Consider the following 17515-nt stretch of genomic DNA (forward strand, 5'->3'; position numbering starts at 1 on the left):
GTCTGGTTTCCCGCTATTGTTCCCAGTGGCAAATAAAAGGGGGGTGAACGCCCCTGCTGAGCATTGTAGGAGGGGGTAAATGTTATTTCGATAAAATCTCATGGCCCCCGTCTGAGCAGCTCATGCCTCTTTCCTGTTCGTCTCCCTCTCTGCATGTTCTCGCATCCATCTGTGGTAGTTGTGGCTCTGCACTCAACTCTCTGCACGGGTAGCTTTACTCATCCCTCAAACAGAATCACAGAAGGGGTCAGGTTGGAAGGGCCCACAGGGGGTCATCTGGCCCAACCTCTCTGCTCTAGCAGGGTCATCCCAGAGCACATGGCACAGGATTGCATCCAGATGGTTCTGGAATATCTCCAGTGAGGGAGACTCCACAACCTCTCTGGGCAGTCTGTTCCAATGTGTGGTCACCTGCACCTCCTCATGTTCAGGTGGAGCTTCCTGTGTATCAACTTCTGCCCACTGCCTCTTGTCCTATTGCTTGGCATCAGCGAGAAGAGCCTGGCTCCATCCTTCCGACACCCTCCCTTCAGATACTGATAGACATTGGAGAGGTCCCCTATCAGTCGTGTCTTTTCAAGGCCCAGCTCCCTCAGCCCTTCCTCATGACAGAGATTCTCCAGTCCCTTCATCATCTCTGTAGCCCTCTGCTGGACCTGCTCCAGGAGCTCCACGTCTCCCTTGTACTGCTGAGGAGTCCAGAACTGGTCACAGTAAGAGACATGCTGCTCTCCCTCCCAGGCAGCTCTAAGGAAAGGGTTAGTAATTTGCAGCATATGTCTTAAGCAAGGGCTTGGTGGTGAACTTGTGTGCCTATGCACAAACCATGAAGAAAGCAAGGTTTCAGTTTTGGCTTTGCAGTTCAGATAAAAATTCAACGGCAGTGTGTTAGATAAGAAGTAAACTACTGTGCAAGTGCAGGAAATGGGGTTACAAATAGGACACTTGGTTTTTGAGGAACTTGTCTCACACAACCCTCAGAAGAGACCTCCGGTGACCATCGAATTAAGATGTGAGTATGTGCGATGGTGGAACCACATCTACTCATGCCTCATGTGCTAATGAGGAATTGAAAGTCACTTCTACCTCTGCTTTTTACCCACATAACAGACTGCGTAACAATTACTCAGGCAAAAAGTGAAACTGGGTAAGACGCTACCATCAAGAAGCCCAAGGCACAGAAGGACCAAGAGGACGCTGCTGGAACCATGGAGGTGACTCCCTTTTACTTGCCCTATCTCTCTTCTTCTCCCCCTCTCTTTTTCTCGCTCCCTCTTTTCCATAGAAGATTAATTTTGTAAAATAAAGCCAGCATTGTTGAACTGGCATTTAGTCTCCTTTGCACCTTAATTTGGGCAGAGGACTTCAACAGCGAATCCCAACATTTTAATTGGCATCACCGTTCTCTGACCCAAAGTGCTGTTTAATGGTTCCAAACTTTTACTGTTCTTCCCTCCTGGTGGGAGATTGACCCTCTAAGGGAGATTGACCAAACTTTTACTGTAACTTTTACTGTCCCTCTGTGGGTGACTGCTTTCTCCTGCCTGGTGTGACCAGGTTGTCTCCCTCTGAGGGAGACCGAAGGAAAAATGGTTACCAAGGGTGACCAGTGCAAGGCTAAAGTTTTCCTCTCTCCTGGAGAAGTTTGGTAGTCGTCTCTCTCCTCCAGGGTTTGGAATGGGCACAAATTAATTGTGATAATTTACAGGCAATAGCTGACCACATTAGTAGTTTGCAGGCCAAACGAAAAATGGGATGAGGAAAAGGTAAGTTGCCCATTAAAGGTAAGAAAGTAAGTTATTTGTGCAGTTTTTGGAGCTTGTGTATCTTGCTTGCAAAGGGAAGTCAAAAGCTTCCTGCCACCCGAAAGTGTTGCAGATGTAGAATTTATGACTTTGAAGTCAGAAAATGTGGTTCTTAGAACAGCATTGTCTTTTGAGAAAGAGAGACAGGAGAAATTGTAAAAACTAGTAGATATTATTTTAAATAAAAATGAACAATTACAAAAACTACTGTCTGCAGCTGAAAGATGAGAAAAACAGATGCAGAAAAATCTAAGTAAATTACTTGATAAAATCACACATGAATCATCCTCTAATTCAGTCCAGCACATCTATAGGGTGGTATATTGTGAGGATCCTGAAACATGGGATGGGGACATTTGGTACAATGATGATAGTTTAGAGGAAGACTCTGACCCTTCCCCAATGGCAGTAAAAGTTCAGCCTTTAATTGAAACAGAAACTGCTGGTGAGAGGGGGTGGAGAAACCCACGCTTCTGTTTCCCACAGAGAAAGACACATTGCTGGAAGAACATTCTAGATGTTCAGGGGAAATGAAACTGAATACAAGTTTCCCTTACGGGCAGAGATCAGATTGTGCTGAGTGAGGAAGAGGCAGAGAGATTCTGGGGACAAAGAGTATTTTTAATTATTACCCCAGGTAACCGTAACTACTCATTAACCACCTGAGCTGCCTACTGGGCTGGGGGCATAGACCCACAGGACACAGGAAAGCCTACTACTGTTTAAAACTACAGGATTCTCAGATCTGGCAGCCTCTGTGCAAAAGGCAGCATGCATTTAAACAATGTATGAAAGACATCAGTTAAGGCGATTCCTAACAGTAGCTCCTATCAATCCAGCCAGATTAAGTCCTCCCCTTCACGGCCTTCCAGACAGGCTGAAAATGTTTGTATCTAATGCCCCAGATCACACACAAATGGATGGCACTGCAGCAGTGGCACAACCACCTAGAGACCAAATTCACATACCTACCTGCTATGAATTTGCCCAGGAAATAGGAAATGATGGGTGCCATATGGGATGGGTTGGAGCAACTTCTGGGAAGCCACCTGAACCCCCCTGGTGAGTCTGTCAAATTTATACCAGCACAGCAAAGCCAAAATCTAAACCAAGACTTGATTAGATTAACAATACCCACTGCTGCAGGTGTTGATAGGGTGGTGACAGAATTAAAGTTTTCTGTGTTACGCTTGGGAAGTGAAAGATGGTTCTGGAAAATGCCATCCAATTAGTATCAGATGGATAATGCCCTCCTAATAACCCACTGTGCACTGGTTAGACAGAGACTGAGCAATTCCATGTTATGGTTTTCCCAGGTTATAGGTATCCTGTGTGCTAGAAACTGTGCCTAGAGCTAAGGATTCTCCTATCCCAACTTTGAGCATTTTAGCTTTTGTGTGTACTTTGTTTTGGGGATGTAGTATCTGTAAGTTTTGTTTACAAATTTAACCAAGTAATGAAGGTTAACAAGTATGGCATTTATAAACTGTGTTGGAAAGATATGCCTTGGTTTAATATGTTTATACTTAATGAAAATAAGCAATTACTGCTTGTTTGCTATTGCCTGAATCTGTAGAAGACCCTCTTCTCATGGGTATATTTACTAAGACTGTGGAATACCCAGGATAGCCTCCAGACAGTAAATCCTTACTCCCCAGGTAAAAAGTGAGTTATTGTGCAATTTAGCCAGCCATTCAGTTTTGCTCTGATATTTGAGAAGGGGACCCTGGGCTCTGTATTATCCCTGGGATGGCTGCAGGGGAGCAGTGTGATGTGAAGGTGTGTACAGGTGTGCCGTGGACACAGCAGCGTGGTGGGAAGGAGACTCAATACCAGAAAACAGCACCCCCAGCACTGGTTCCTGCTGGTTCCATGCTCAGCCCAGGGAGGTTTCACCAACAGTTTCAGTGTCCTCCACAGCAAACAAATTTCCCAAGCCTGTAGGACTTTATGAGCTCTTGCTTGTGGGAAACACCTCCAGGGAAGGAGTGCTTATCAGCACTTACTTCTCCTTTCTTCTGGATGTTTTAGGGAAGGGCAGAAGCTGTCTCCCAGCTGTCTGTGCAGCAGCTGCCCTCAGGTGCTCTCTGCAGGGCCTGGGAGGGGGACTAAGGGATTACTGGTCTCCTGAGCCTTGACCTCCTCCTCCTTCTCCCTTTTCCACTTTTGGAGTCTTACAGATCAGGGACACTGTCTACTGACTTACTTGTAGCTCTTGCCTGGGAAGAAGACAGCAAGGGTGATACTCCCCTGTGAGGACAACATTCCCATGTCTCATGTTCCCATTCCCTAAAGGTTAGGGTGGATGGGACTATTGAACTGATGTGTGTGGCTCCTCAAGCTAAAAGGCTTGGGTCTAGATGGAGCTTGGATGGGAGGTTGCAGAGAGCTCCCACATAGTGGTATTGCAATCCACACAGCTGGGGCTGAACCTAGAGCCACAAGAAGGGAAGGAGCTTGGATGTCACTATGTCACTCCTGCAAAGGACACTTCATAGCTCATGCCATCTAGAGGGGATGTGTTGGTTGTCCTCTCCTCCAAGCCCCTTTGAGCCCTTCCTTGCAGCACGGTGGTGAAGGATGGTGGAGACCATTTTGGTGTGCTGGTGTGGATTTTGGAGCTGCCTCTTGCCAGAAAAGGAAGGAGCTGGAATGTTCTTTTGGCTGAGCTGTTACACACAGGAAAGAAGTGAAAGTGGTGGTCACACCTCCTTGGTCAGCTGGGAAGATATTTGTCCTATGTCTTGTCTAAAGTAGCACCCCTAAGGGCTGTGTGTGATAGTCCTTCTACTGGGAGCCCACCGAGGAGGCTGGGACTTGCTGATACTCCCTGGAATCCCTAGTGAGAAGTGTACATATGGAAGCTTTTTTCTTGGATCAAAGCCTTCTGGCTTAATAGCAGCTGTTGGAGCTTTGCAGAGGCAGGGGTCATGTTAATGTGTAAGCCACAGGGAAGTTTAGGGCTCTACAGTCCTATATGCAAAGCGTTTCTGAGCTAAACTGCTGGTGTCTCCCTGCCTGGTTGCTCTGCCCTCTGAGGAAGATACCTGTAAGGGCTGCTGCTCCTGTCCTTTGTCACCCAGGGTCCTCAGCTCAGCGAGGCTGAGTAAGAGACCAGCAAGTCATAGCTACTCTCACCACTTTCATTTCTTGGGCAGCATCAGCTTTCCACCAAACCCTGGGCAGTGCCCCTCTGCTTTAACCCTCTTTGTATCTCTGCTGTCTTTTCCTTCTGCTGAGGAAGAGCCTGTTTTCACTTCTTCTTTCTCTGATGTCTCTTCTCTCTTGCGGGCTTCACTCAGCCCACTCTTCTCTCCCTGAATGAGAAGTTTGTGCAAGACCTGCAGCATGGAGGGTTTTGGTCATGAGAGGAGCACCATCTGAGAGCAATAGATGTTCTCCTGGGTGGGATGCCTCCAAGCAGCACCCTCTCACTTGCGGTGGCAAGGCAGGAGGAATGGCTGAAGGAGCCCCACAGATTATTTTTCTCTGCCTTAGGGAAATATGGAAATCTTAAACCTGGATATGAAGCCTGGGAACACCCTGAAGGTGAAGGGCAAAATATCTCCTGATACTGTTGGGTAAGTACAAAGAAACCACGTTGGCTTGCCAGGGTTGAAGGTGGGCTGTAGAGGGAGGTGGTTTTCCAAGGTTGCCAGATACAAAATAGCACATTGTTATGTCACCTGCAACACTGATGAAGGAATTAGGTGCAGAGATGTGTGCCGGATCTCAAACCTTCCAAGACCCTCTCCTGTCCATGCATATGACTTTCCTCATGCTCATTTACAGCTTCAGCATCAATCTTGGCTGCAGCTCAAGAGATCTGGCATTTCATTTCAATCCCCGCTTCAATGAGTCTGTCATCGTCTGTAACTCCAAGTGCTCTAATGCCTGGCAGACAGAGCATCGTGACAGCCACCTCCCTTTCTTCAGGGGCTGCACTGTCAAGGTGAGGGGTCTGTGCCAGCCTGGGGTATGTGTGGTGTTTGTAGGGGCATGGGGTATGTGGGGAATGTGTGGTGAGGGGAAGCCCCTGGTTAGCAGATTCCCATACCACAGTTTTCCCAGTCCCACCCAATACCTCCTGCTCCCTCACAATGGCCCCTCATGCTCTGGGTTTTTGGTCCCGATTGCCATTTTCACTCCTTCTTCAAAACCACAATGCTGTTTCTGGGAATTTTATGTGAGTCCTGTCTGTCTCATGCTTTGTAAGTGCTTCCTGGCCCCCTCTACCTGCCCAGCAGGTGAGTGTACCTGGGGCTTATATGAAAGTAAAGGGAGTCTCCAAGAAGCAGGATCTTGCTGCTATCTACCTTATTTCTCTCCCTCCCTCCCTATGTAAACACAGGCTTTAAGGCAACCCAGAGTTTGGAGCAATGTCCAAAAGCCTCTCCCCCTCAACTCTTCTGTCCTCATTACTCCTGGATCCACGCTGCCAATCTGTCCTTTCTCTCTTCCTGCTAGGGCTGCTGTTCTCGTTGCTGCCCCACCCCATCTGATGTCCCAAATCATTAACAGGGCTGCATTTAGGAGTAGTCCAGTTCCTATAGCTGTGGAGAGGAAGCTTGTTTCCTCAGACAGAACTGGCTCTTGGGGAAGGGGTGGTGAGGTGATGGCTCTGGGGAACATTGCCTTTAGTTTGCAATGACCAGTGATGCATTCTTGTCATCTGCTTGTGCATGTTTATCAGCAAAGCTCCTTTTTCTGAGTCCTGGTGAGCTGCTGAGGGCATTGGGGGTCAGGTTTATTCTGCCCTGTTCAGAGCAGAACGGTGGTGTACACATTCCATATGCTGTATAAAGACATGTAAAGACATACTTGGATTTAGCTGCTTGAGTTTACAATCAGAGTAGCTGAAACAGCCTCAGGAGAGATCCTGTCCCCAATCATAGTCTGTATTCCTCCTTAGACCCTTGACATCAACTGGTCATTTTCCGAATCACCCTCACCTCAAACCCCAGCACCTTGCTTAAGGTTGTAGTGGACATGTTTGACCCTTGCATGTAACAGTCAGGCCTTTTGCCTCGATGCTGACCTCTGAATACCCTCCTTTCCCCCAATTCCTGCCATTCTTCCTCTTTTTTCACCCAGTTCTTAATTGAAATGCTGTCAGACAAATTCCGTGTGAAACTGCCGGATGGCCATGAAGTGCACTTCCCCAACCGCCACGGCTACCGCAAAATCACCTTCATGAGCATCGTGGGAGGCTTCAAGATGATCTCCTTCAAGCTGAGCTGATGGGCACCACTTCCTAGATCCAATAAAAACCCTAGCCAGTGGAAGACTGCTTGTTCCAGCTGTTTTGTCTTCTGCAACAACTCTGTGGCTCTGTGCAAGGCACTGAAAAGCCCAAGGTTCTCCCACCAATAGGAAAGAAGCCATTGTTGGATAATGCCACATACTTTCCAAGTCAAAACAGGCCGTGGGGTTGAAGGGATAGTAGGTAGGCCAAAGCAGGCTGTGGGTGGGGTTCAGGGTGGGGACACTATGACTGATTGGTTGTGTAATCTTTTCACAATGCTCTATTTCTTCCCGCACCCAAGCTTTTGGGAAGGAGGGATGGAGAAATGGGACGGAAGGCATAAATGTGAATGAAGTGGCATTTGATGTGGCACTTGGTGCTACGAAAGTGCATAATTAAAAGGTAGCATGGGGATGATAGCACAGGTGGGCCCCCAGCCAGCATTCCTGCCACAGATAAGGGATTGTCTCCAACTTTCCCTTTTACCTCACCTCACTTATCTGCTGGCACATTCCAGTCAGGTTAGCCATTACTCTGACATTTCCACAGCAGAGGATCCTACTCAGCAAAAATGAGGCAGGGGAGGCAGTGGGATTTGGGCTGAGTTATGTGGCTCAGTACCTCCTTGCACAGGACTACAGGCAAATGGTCCTGATTATTACATGCTGCTGCTCTAATTGAGAAGTATCTCGCTAGCCTGAAGTGAGACTGATGTGTGACAGGAAACATTGGGACACTTCAGGCTGGGTGGGAGGAGAGCAGAGTAGAAGAGCATCTTACAGAGAGCCTGGTCCAAGGCAAGGTGGCGGTGTCCTTGCCCTCCCTCTCCACTTCCTCGCTGCCCAGGATGGAGAGACTGGCGGCTGGGGCTCCAGCAGACATAGCAAGGAAGACAATAAGGTCACAGCAGCCAAGGGGATGCACCAGAGAAGTTAGTATCAAAACTGTTTTAATAAGGACAATAATAAGTGCATGGGGTACAGAAGGGAGGCAGAAAGGATAATTCCACAGATACGGGTCTTTGGTCTTGTGTTATGGTCTGGGAAGCAGAGGCCAGAGGGGAGCTCGTCCTGAGAGCCCAGGTCCTCACTCTGGAAGGTGCGAGGGAGGATAAGGCTGATCCTGCTGGGTGCCAGTGGCCAGACCTGGGGACTTTTTGAAGCTGGTGCCTGCCCTGGCTTGCTGCTGGTGGCTGGCATGAAGCAGCCTCTTGGGGAGGCTGGGGAACATGGGCTCGCCCTTAACCTTGGTGGCCTGGCTGCAAGTGGCACTTCCATGTGCAGTACATGCACACCCCGGAGCTCTTTATCATGCTCTGAAGGGCTTCCTGGCAAAAGCAGCCGGGTGGTGGGTGAGCTGCGTGGGAGCAGAGCCTTGCAGCCATGGCCCAGCATCTCCCCCCACTGCACACCCCCTCCTGTTCCAGAGAACAAGGGGGGTCCTGTGAGGGTCCCTCCGGTGACCTCAGCCCCCGAGCATGCCGGCTCCACACCATGGCACAAAGGCGCTTCTATGAGGGCCAGTTTGCACGCGGGGCAGCGTGGGGGGCAGCTCATTCCAGGGCGGCTGTGTCACCCAGGGCCACTCGGCGAGGGACGTTAGCCATGGTCCACGTTACCCTTGGGAAGGGGTGCGCTGGAAAGAGGGATGTGTGTGGGGAACAGGGAGGGGGGCGAGGATGGAGACACAAACTGTGCCACCACCACAAGGATGGTGGCACAAACCAAGGGGCTGCAGAGGAGTCTCCTTGTTCTGAGGCAGGGGGAAAAGAAGGGATTTTTAGGGCCTGAACTGCAGAATTTGGTGACCTGACAACCTGCCTTTGCCACCAGTCAGCCAAGAAGTTTCTCTCCCCTCAATTGCTGAGAAGAGTCCGGGTCAGGAAAGAAGCTGTCCTAAGTGATGCCCAGCAGCAGGAGGCAAGTGGAAAGGTTCCTGATTATCTCTGTGCATGCTCTCACCTGAATACCAAGCACACAGCTTTTGGTGGGGCAGGGGAAAAGAGAAAGCTCAGCTCTGTGGGGTTTGTCTGCCCCTTAGGACCCCAGCTGACCTCCCCCTGTTGATAGATGTGCTATACTGAAGGGTCTTCCACCAGCTGGAGCTGGGGAGACCCCATCCCCTAGGTGCCAGAGCTGTTGGTGGAAATATCTCTGGAAAGTCACAGTGCCATTGCAGAGGATGGTTGGGGACGTCACTGGAAGGATGGAGTACATCCCCAGACATCCTGGTGGAGCCAAGCTGAGGGTTGAGAGAGAGGTTGCTGGGGAGAATGGGACGGGGTAGGAAGGATTTGGGGTTCCTTTGGCACACGGGAATGTTCCTTTATGTCTAATGGCCGTGAGGCTGGAGAGGGCTGCTATGCCTGGCTCTGTGGTGCTCACTGGCCCTCTGCAGCAGCCTGGCCCAGCCCCAGGGAGCCCCCCAGGAGATGGGCTCTCCTCCTGCCCTCCCCAGCCTGCCCAGTGCCCTCACCTGACGAGGAGGTCACCCACTGGATCTGCTGATGACACTGGCACCAGCAGGTGGGGCACAGGGAGGAGGGCAAAGACCCCGGCACCAGTGTCTGTGGTGGGGCCTGTGATGGGAGGCATGGCCGTTCACACCTTGACTTCATCGTCCTCTTCCTCCTCGTCATCAGCATACTCGAAGGAATTGCTGCGGCCCCCTCGGGCACCACTGTGGCTTTCCTGCAGGCTGGAGAGCTTGGTCTCCTCCTCCTCTCCTTGGTTCCAGCTGGCCTCGGGTGACCGGCTCTCCCTTGTCACTTGTGACCCCCACAAGCTGCTGCTGGGGCTCTCCCACAGGATCTGTGTCCGGGCCTGCGGGGGACCCTCACCCTTCTCCGAGCTCCGTGGGGTGCTGGTCCCCACCATAGTGGCGGCCAGGACCTGCGTTGCTCGGTCAAATTCTCCAGCCTCAATGGTGCAGTCGTTCCAGCGCCCCTGCCACGGGGACCCTCTGGGTGCTGCCCCTGGCCCCGAAGCCCAGAGAGAGTTCGCTGCAGCGCCTTCAATGGCATGTGCCTCTCCGTTGGCATGGACCGACAGACCCGGCAGTGAGCTGGCCCCCGACAGGTTGCTCTGCCTGGAGTGGTCCCAGAAGCTGGATGCTGCCTTGTCCTCTTCGTGGGATGCACCCACTGCTGGAGGGACTCTGTCCTTTGTCCCCTCATCACACAGGAGGTGTGGGCCATCCTCCCCCACCTCATTCCCATTGGCTTCAGAGAAGCTCATCACCTGGAGGAGCTCGCTCATCAGGGAGGGCCCCAGGTCTAGGCGGAAGGACAGCAGGGAGTCGGAGCGATCCAGCTCATCTTCCCCGGCAAAGGTGCTCTCTTGGGCCTTTTCCAAGCGAGGGACACGAGGAATGGTACAAAATCCAGACTCCAGCCCTGTGAGGCAGAAGGTATGGCTGGTGAGGCAAGGGAGGAAGCCTGACTTACTTCTGCAGGGGGTAAGGGACACGGCTGCCAAAGTGGCTCAGGTCATGCTCCTGTCAGTGGCACTGGCCTTTAAAGGACAGGTCCGTGTCTCTGTGGACATCTCCAAAGCCTAAAATTACAGCCAGGTGAGCTCTGGGCTTGGTAAGATGGCAATGAGGGCTGAGCCAGGCAGGTGAGACCAGGAGATGGCAGCATTGCCTCAGCCTGCCTTTCCCTCTGAGCCCGGCCACCTCCCCCGGCTGCTGCAGGCCCCCCAGATCCAACCCCCACCCTGAGACCTGCTCCAGACCTCCCTCCCTGGGGAAAAGCTGAGCCACAGCCCAGTGCTGTGAGGCTGGAGAGGAGCCACACAGATGTCCTGTCCTTCCTACAACCCTTCCCCAAAGGGCACCCTGGCTGGCAGGGAGGGATGTGGACATGATGGAGAAGGGTGGATGGAACCCCTAAGGAGCAGCACATGGAGATGTAGAGGTTGGCACAGCTAAGGGCAGGGTTGGAATATCTGTGTGGAGGTGGAGAAGGTTGTGCTGTGGGTCTTCTTGACCTCATAACCTTGGAGAGGGAATTGCTCCACTGTCCCTGCACCTTCTTGGCCTCCTCAGGGAGGCTGCTCAAGGGAAAAGTGTAGGGCTGGGGGTAGATGGGGAGCACTCCCTTACAACTACACAGGCTGCCAGCTATGTGGGGCTACGGGAGAGGGGGAGAAATGGAGAAACCATCCCTGCCCTGCTTTGAGACGTTCCAGGGGCAGGAGCAAGGACCATGGTTCAGAGCAAGGTTAGAATTATCTGCTCGCAGGGATCGTCAAGACTGGGCAGTCTTAAATATCCCATCTCTCCTGAGAACTTAAAGTCCCTCACTGAGGAGGAAACTGAGGCCTGGAGCAATGGAGAAGGGCTTCAGAGGATGCTCAGTACCTGGGCACCAGCCTCTGCCCCGCGCTTCACTCACCGTAGGCCTGGTGTGTTTTGGAGAAGCTGTTGGAGGCACTTTTGAAGGAGAACTTGCTGGTCAAGCCCCGGCCACTGCTGGCACCATCATACATCCCCTCGTTGAGCTGCGGCAGTGAGACGGCGTTCTTGATGATGGGCGAGATGGCTGGGGGCGCGGGGGAGGCCCCCGCCTGGCCCCCACTGCCCCGTCTCTTCAGCGGTGTCCGGCGGACGTGCCGCAGCGTCCGGGCAAAGAAGCTGTTGGGTTTGGCCGTGTCAGCCCCGCCGTGGTTGCTAAGGAAAGAGGTGTCCCCAAAGACGTCCCCGCCGCGCCCCACATGCATGGTGTGCCGGAAATCGCCCAGCGGCGGGCTGATCATGTCCGGCGTCAGCTCCGACTTCAGCCGCCGCTTGCCATGGGAGCCTGACACCCAGCTGAGCACCGGCAGCTTCCCCAGGCTCATGTTGCACCCTTCAGCCTGCCTTTGAAAAAGCGCCAAAATCAGCCCTCAGCAGGCTTCCAGCACTGGGGTGGTCTGTCACATCCCCAGCCTCCCCACTGCTCCTGCTCCCATGCTCTCGGGGTAACAGTTCGTGTCACTTTGGCGTTCGGCAGGTTTCCCGCTTCCCTGCGCTACGTCACGCTCATGAAATCACCCTCAGAGGGTACATCCTCAGTGGTGAGGACAGCGGTGGCACGGAGATGTCCCCAGGGGGAGTCTGGGTCACCCCCCCGTTCTGCAGAGGTCACTGGAAGCTGTGTCTGGTCGTGGACTTAGAGGTTAATCCACTGTCTGCTGCTGCCGCTGGGTGAGTGGGAGCCAGTCACGGATGGGGCAGCAGGCAACGACGAGAGCTTCGGGTGGAATGGCAGGGCAAAAGCATTGATCCCCTTGCTGGCCACCTAAACAAGGCAAGAGGAGCAGTGAAGCCCTTGGACAGGATTTTCCCAACCCCATTGGCTGTATCTATGGAACTGCCTGGGGAGGATAAAGGCAGTGCACAAGGCACTGGGGAGGTTGCTACTGGCTGCCCCCTCACCTGGCCCTTCTCCTGGGGAGGAAGAAAAAGGCTTTCCTCCAAAAACATGTGCTCTCCCTCACCTTGCTGATCTAACTCACTATGCCTCAGTTTCCCATCTGCAAAGCAGCTTTGCCAGACCCATGCCACAACACAGGCTGAGGATTTCCCTCCAAGGCAGAACCTCCTCCCAGAGCAATGCCCTGCCTGGCTGCCCCAGCTCCTGGGGCGAGAAACCTCTCCCTCCTTTTTGCTATTCAGATGAACCCTTGAGGAGAGGGTGAGGCCTGGGGCCCATGTGCTTCTCGGGGAGGAGTGGTGGGAAGCAAAAATGCGATATTTGTATATTGCTTTGTTTGTCCTTCGCTGGCTGGATCCCTGGGTGCTGGGCAGACATGCTGGAGAAGCAGGGAGTCAGCAGCATGGGGAGGACACCTGCTTTGCAGACAGGGGAAACTGAGGCACAGCAAGGGAGGTGATTGCCTGAGGTTGGAGGAGAAGGTGGGGTGGGTCCCTGCACTCAGGTGGGTCCCAGAGGCTCAGCAGGAAGCAGCAGCTGGGTGCGCTATGGAAGGGCGATGACCTCCCTTGTCAGTGGGGAGGAGTCTCAGATCAGCAGATCCCCCGCTGGTGTGCATAGCAAGCAGGAGAGGGTGAGTTGGGGAAAGGAGAGGACTCAGATGTGGGGCATCTCAGAGTGTCAGTGGCCTGGGTAGCCCTCCCTGTCCAGTTCTGGCTGGATAGTTCTGTGGCTGGGGGGTCAGGACAGAGCTGGGTCCCTCCAGCAGGGCTGGCTGTGGAGGACAGCATGCCAAGAGGGGATGCAGGAGCCTCACCTCTCTCAATCTCCGTGTGCTGGGACCCCCACTGCTGCATGGCTCCCCCTGCCACGTTTCCTGCCTCTCTCTCCTGCTTGTCCATGCATCACCTTGGAGCAGCCAGGCAGTGCCAGGAGGGCAAAGGCTCTGACGAAGGGGAGTCCTGGACACGAAATTGCTTTCCTGGCCGGCTAGATGTGTTTTTGCTTTGCCCTGGCCTTGTTTGCTCACCCGGGGCCCCTCTTATCTCCCAGGGGTTAATGACTGGGGAAGGGAAAACAAACCTCCCCCAGCAGCGCCCAGCACCATTGGCTGCCTCCCCGGGGTGGCAGTGGCCTCCTGGGGTGGCAGCAGGGACAGGATGGTGGCAGGTTGGGTTCCTGCTGGCCCCCAGCTCCCCAGCTCATGCAGCTCATGTCTTCCTCCTGTCCACAGAGGCCAGGCAGTGCTGCCTCACAGCCAGGACAAACCAGGCATGTGGCAGATTTGGGGTGAGGGGAAAACTGGGGGGCTATTTCCTTTCTCTGGCAGAAGCCCACACATAGCCATTGGGTCAGGGCTCTCCTGGAGAGCAAAGGAAGCTGCTAGGGTGGTCCCTGCAGCACAGCTGGGGTCTTGGACTATAGGGGGAGAGATGCAACCATATTTTTGAGCTGTCCCCGGGATGTCCCAGGAAAGCATGTGACCCTGGGAGAGGGGACTAGGTGAGCTACAGCCCTCAAGTTTTCCCTTTCCTCTGCACATTGGAGCCCCTGAGAAACCCAAAGTGAGGCTCTGGGATTGTGCCCTTTAGCATGTGCTGCACCAGGCAGGGCTACTCTCAGGAGTGGACCCTCCTACCCCACCCCAGGTCCCCTGCACAACACAGCTGCCCTGAAGACCCCTATGGGGGACATCACACCTTGGGGTGGGGTGAGGAGGCAAGGAAAAGGGGGGATATGGGAGGAGAGCATCCCCTTGTTCCCTATCTGGAGAACTATTGAGTGAGGGAGTGGGGTGGAGGAAAGTGTTTGCCCTTCCTTGTCTCTTGGTCACCACAGGGAAGCAAGCCAGCACCTCCTGGCCCCTGGCTCTCCTTGCCTGCTGGCAGGCAGCAGGTACTGGGAGAGGAGGGAGGGAGAGAGGGAGGGGGGAGGGAGAGAGGGAGGGAGGGAGGGAATGAAGCAGCTGGTGCCCAACCCTACCTGGATGGCAGGTTTCTGGCAGGCCTGTTGAGCTTTTCCTCCTTCCAATCTCCCCCTTTCTCTTCTTTCCTTCTGCCCCTGGTGTGACTCCCTGCCCCTTGGAGCCCTCCCCTTCACCCAACCAGATTCCTCCATGCCAGGGAAACTCATGATTCTGTGGGCAAAGGGTGACCTTTGTGCTGTCCTTTCCTCCACTGGGCAAAGGGACCCCTCTGCCTGGCCATCTCTCTGTCCGGGTGCCACCGCTTCTCTCTGGCAGCCCTCCGTGTTTGCCAATTCCTGGCACAGCAAGCCCACAGCCCATCACAACCTCCCCTTCCCTGGCATACTCTCTCTGGTTCCCTCCATGCCTCCTCTGGGAAGCCCCCTGCCTTCAAAGACCCACCGCCAGCACCTCCTCCTCCTCCTCCTCTTCCCAGCCTGGCTTCCCCCATATCCCCCCCGAGTTCAGCTGGTTACCACTGGTTTTCCACTAGCTGGGAACGGGCAGAGCTGTTCTGCTTGCTGGGAAGAGCGGAAACCAGAAAGGGGGGGAAAATAATCCAGATGTCTAGTTGGATAGAGCTGCTGAAAGCAGCCTCTTCCCTCCCCCAAAGGGGACATACTCCAAAAGAGGGTGAGAAATTTGGGGTGGTCTCAACAGCAGGAAGAGCGGGTGGAAATGGCTGTGGGTGGCCAGGAAGGCTTTCCCAGCCTTCCTGAGTGATGAAAAACCTCCCTTTCCCCGAAGGAAAGGAGGCAAAAGTTCCCCTATTGGGTGACTGCTTTGGGATGAGGAAAGCCAGCAGGGACAGGCTTTTGGGGGGGAAGGGGAAAGGGGCTTGGCTGGCTGGGTTGGGCCTCTTTCAGCTTTCCTGGAGCAGTGCCGGGCAGTAGGCAGACGCCTAAATCTGACTCCTGTGCTGCTGGCTGCTATATATATACATAGTGATATCTCTGTAGAACAAGGGTATTTTTCCAAGCAGACACGCTGGGATGTAGAGGGAGGCCGGAGCTATGGAGGTGGGCAGTTTCCAGCCATCCCTTCCCTGCCCACTTACGAAAAAGTGCTCCCTTTCTTCCTCCATACCCTCAAAATCGAGGTGCCAAGAGCCTGTGGGGCTTTGAGGGGTAGCCAGAGGCAGGGTTTGGGAGACACGCATCCCGCTGCCTTCCCCCATCCGCGGGACCCTCTTCTCACTCCCTTTCCTTCCTGCCTCTCCCTCCTGTCCTGTGTCCCCTCTCCTCACTCCCAGTTTCCTGTTGCATTCCTGCTTTCTGCTCCCTTTCTTTTTTACCATCCTTCCCGTCTCTATCGCCTTGCCACCCCTCCTGCTTCTCCCCTCTCCAAACACCCTCTCCACCCTTTTCCTGCTGGTCCCAACACCCCCCCGTCCCCAGCTCTACAAACCCATGAATCAAAACTTTCAGGATTTACCTCTTTCGAACCAGGGTTATTATTTTTTCCCCGTCCTCCAGACGAAAAGTTGCGAGACACTCTCCGCAGGCCCCTGTAGCTTGCTCCAAGGGTTACTGGTGCTGTGCTCCGGAATGGAGTGGGGGAGAAGGGGCAGGCATGCCCCCCTCCTTTTCCCACGGCTGTCCCCCCAAGGCTGGCTCTCCCAGGCTGACGCCCTGATGCCACGGGAGAGAGGGAGCGAAGCCGGCGGGGAGGGGACGTGGGAAGGAGGAGGGCGGGCTGCAGCACTGCTGAGCCAATCCTCGACTCGGCAAGGAGACCAGAGAAAATGAGATTTATTCCAACTATCCAGGACAGAAAACTTCAGGAACTTCTCTGCCGCTCCCCTCCTCCTCCCCGCTTCCCCAGTGCCATTTCCCGTCTGCCGGCATTGGCTGCCTCCCGCTCCCGGGTGCCTGCTTCAATGGGTTTGGGGGAAGGGGGAAGGCCAGGTTGCTGTCTAACCTGGTTAGAGGAGCCTGGCTTTGAACCCTGCGTGTGTGTGACGCCCCGGGTATCACACAGGGTCCCCGATGCCATACTGGATAGGAAGCTCTCAGTGCCGTGGTGTAGCACTGCCAGTCTGGACGGGGGGCTGGGGGTGGGTGGTCATACCAGGAGCTGTGGGTAGCATTGGGTTGGGCATTAGCAGGATGACAGCCTCCCTGGAGGCCATGTGGGCCAGGCTGGCGTTTGTTACAGGGTCAGGACAAGTGTTACGGCACCAGGACAAGCGTCATACCAGCGGCAGTGTGTCAGACCAGGGTGAGGGGGTGGCAGCGGATAAATGCAAGGAGGTGCTCTTTGGTGGCACCAACGAGAGTTTCTGCTCACACATGGGACACCACATCCCTCTGGCATCATGTGTTATCCCTTGGTGGTCACAGGATAGAAGACCCTATCAGTGCTGATGAGGGGCAACCTGCTGGTGGGTGTGGCATCACCAGTGCCACTGGTGACCCTCATGGCCTTCAGGCTCTGCTCAGTGGCTCTGCTGGGGACCACTTGGCCAGGCACAAGCACCTCTTCAGCGCCCTGTTGATGAGAAGGGAGGTGTCTCTGCTGGTGAAGGCGAGACAAGACTTGTTGGGGTTAAGTAGGGCTTGGCTGAAGGGATGACAAGATGTCTGCAGAGGAGATGTCAAAATGGAGCCTGGCCGTTCACTGAGCTCGCATGGCTCATGCTGGGTGCCTGGGCAGGAGCACCTTATTGCTCAGGGGTTTGCTAAGCAGTAGTAGCAGGGTTTGGCACTGTTGTCTGGCTTCTCTTCTGCGAAATGGAGGTTGGGGTTTCTGTGGAAGTTTTCTCCATTAGGAATTAAGATCGTAAGGACTGTGCATGTTGGTGGTACTTTAAGTGGGTCTGTGTCTTGGAGGAAGATGGAAGCTTAGCTCTGATGGGGGATGAGCTCTGCCATCAGCAAGGAAAGGAGGAGAAATAGTGACATGCATCCTCCCAGCCTGCCAGAGGTATGGTAGGCATTCCTTCCCCTAGGTCCTGCTCAGCGGAAGCTAGTGGAGGTGGTGGGAGAGGCAGGAAAAGACCCTTTCTTTGAGTCTCCTTCCTCTGCATGGCCTGCCAGGGCATTTCTCCCCACCCTGCTGGAGGGGCTCCCCCTCACCCCCAG

The 17515-nt window shown here is 54.0% G+C and overlaps 2 protein-coding genes across 5 annotated transcripts; one reads left to right on the forward strand and one right to left on the reverse strand.

Moving 5' to 3' along the window:
- The first annotated feature begins 926 nt into the window (after positions 1-926).
- On the forward strand, positions 927-7090 carry LGALS2 (galectin 2). Of its 3 annotated transcripts, XM_010410556.4 has the most exons (5): positions 927-1012; positions 1111-1214; positions 5304-5386; positions 5598-5757; positions 6900-7090. In XM_010410556.4, the coding sequence occupies exons 2-5, from the start codon at positions 1209-1211 to the stop codon at positions 7044-7046; spliced, it is 396 nt and encodes a 131-aa protein (XP_010408858.1). In that variant the 5' UTR covers positions 927-1012; positions 1111-1208; the 3' UTR covers positions 7047-7090. The 3 variants fall into 3 exon arrangements, with proteins under 3 accessions (XP_010408858.1, XP_019148188.1, XP_019148189.1); XM_019292643.2 differs by lacking the exons at positions 927-1012; positions 1111-1214 and adding an exon at positions 4752-4854; XM_019292644.3 differs by lacking the exons at positions 927-1012; positions 1111-1214 and adding an exon at positions 4820-4911.
- Positions 7091-7982: 892 nt separating this feature from the next.
- CDC42EP1 (CDC42 effector protein 1) lies at positions 7983-16174 on the reverse strand. Of its 2 annotated transcripts, none has more exons than XM_039571215.1 (3): positions 15867-16174; positions 11447-12331; positions 7983-10444 (listed from the first exon to the last, which is right to left on the reverse strand). In XM_039571215.1, the coding sequence occupies exons 2-3, from the start codon at positions 11889-11891 to the stop codon at positions 9651-9653; spliced, it is 1239 nt and encodes a 412-aa protein (XP_039427149.1). In that variant the 5' UTR covers positions 11892-12331; positions 15867-16174; the 3' UTR covers positions 7983-9650. The 2 variants fall into 2 exon arrangements, with proteins under 2 accessions (XP_039427149.1, XP_039427151.1); XM_039571217.1 differs by lacking the exon at positions 15867-16174 and adding an exon at positions 13284-13422.
- Between the last annotated feature and the right edge of the window lie 1341 nt (positions 16175-17515).

Source organism: Corvus cornix, chromosome 1A, assembly GCF_000738735.6.
Source record: "Corvus cornix cornix isolate S_Up_H32 chromosome 1A, ASM73873v5, whole genome shotgun sequence".
NCBI lineage: Eukaryota > Metazoa > Chordata > Aves > Passeriformes > Corvidae > Corvus > Corvus cornix.

Coding starts and splice junctions, on each gene's coding strand:
- LGALS2 (XM_019292643.2), top strand. CDS start 4,783: ATGCAAAGCGTTTCTGAGCTAAACTGCTGGTGTCTCCCTGCCTGGTTG. Junction 5,387..5,597: donor ATATCTCCTGATACTGTTGG/GTAAGTACAAAG, acceptor GCTCATTTACAG/CTTCAGCATCAATCTTGGCT. Junction 5,758..6,899: donor TCAGGGGCTGCACTGTCAAG/GTGAGGGGTCTG, acceptor TTTTTCACCCAG/TTCTTAATTGAAATGCTGTC.
- CDC42EP1 (XM_039571215.1), bottom strand. CDS start 11,891: ATGAGCCTGGGGAAGCTGCCGGTGCTCAGCTGGGTGTCAGGCTCCCAT. Junction 10,445..11,446: donor CAAAACACACCAGGCCTACG/GTGAGTGAAGCG, acceptor TCTGCCTCACAG/GGCTGGAGTCTGGATTTTGT.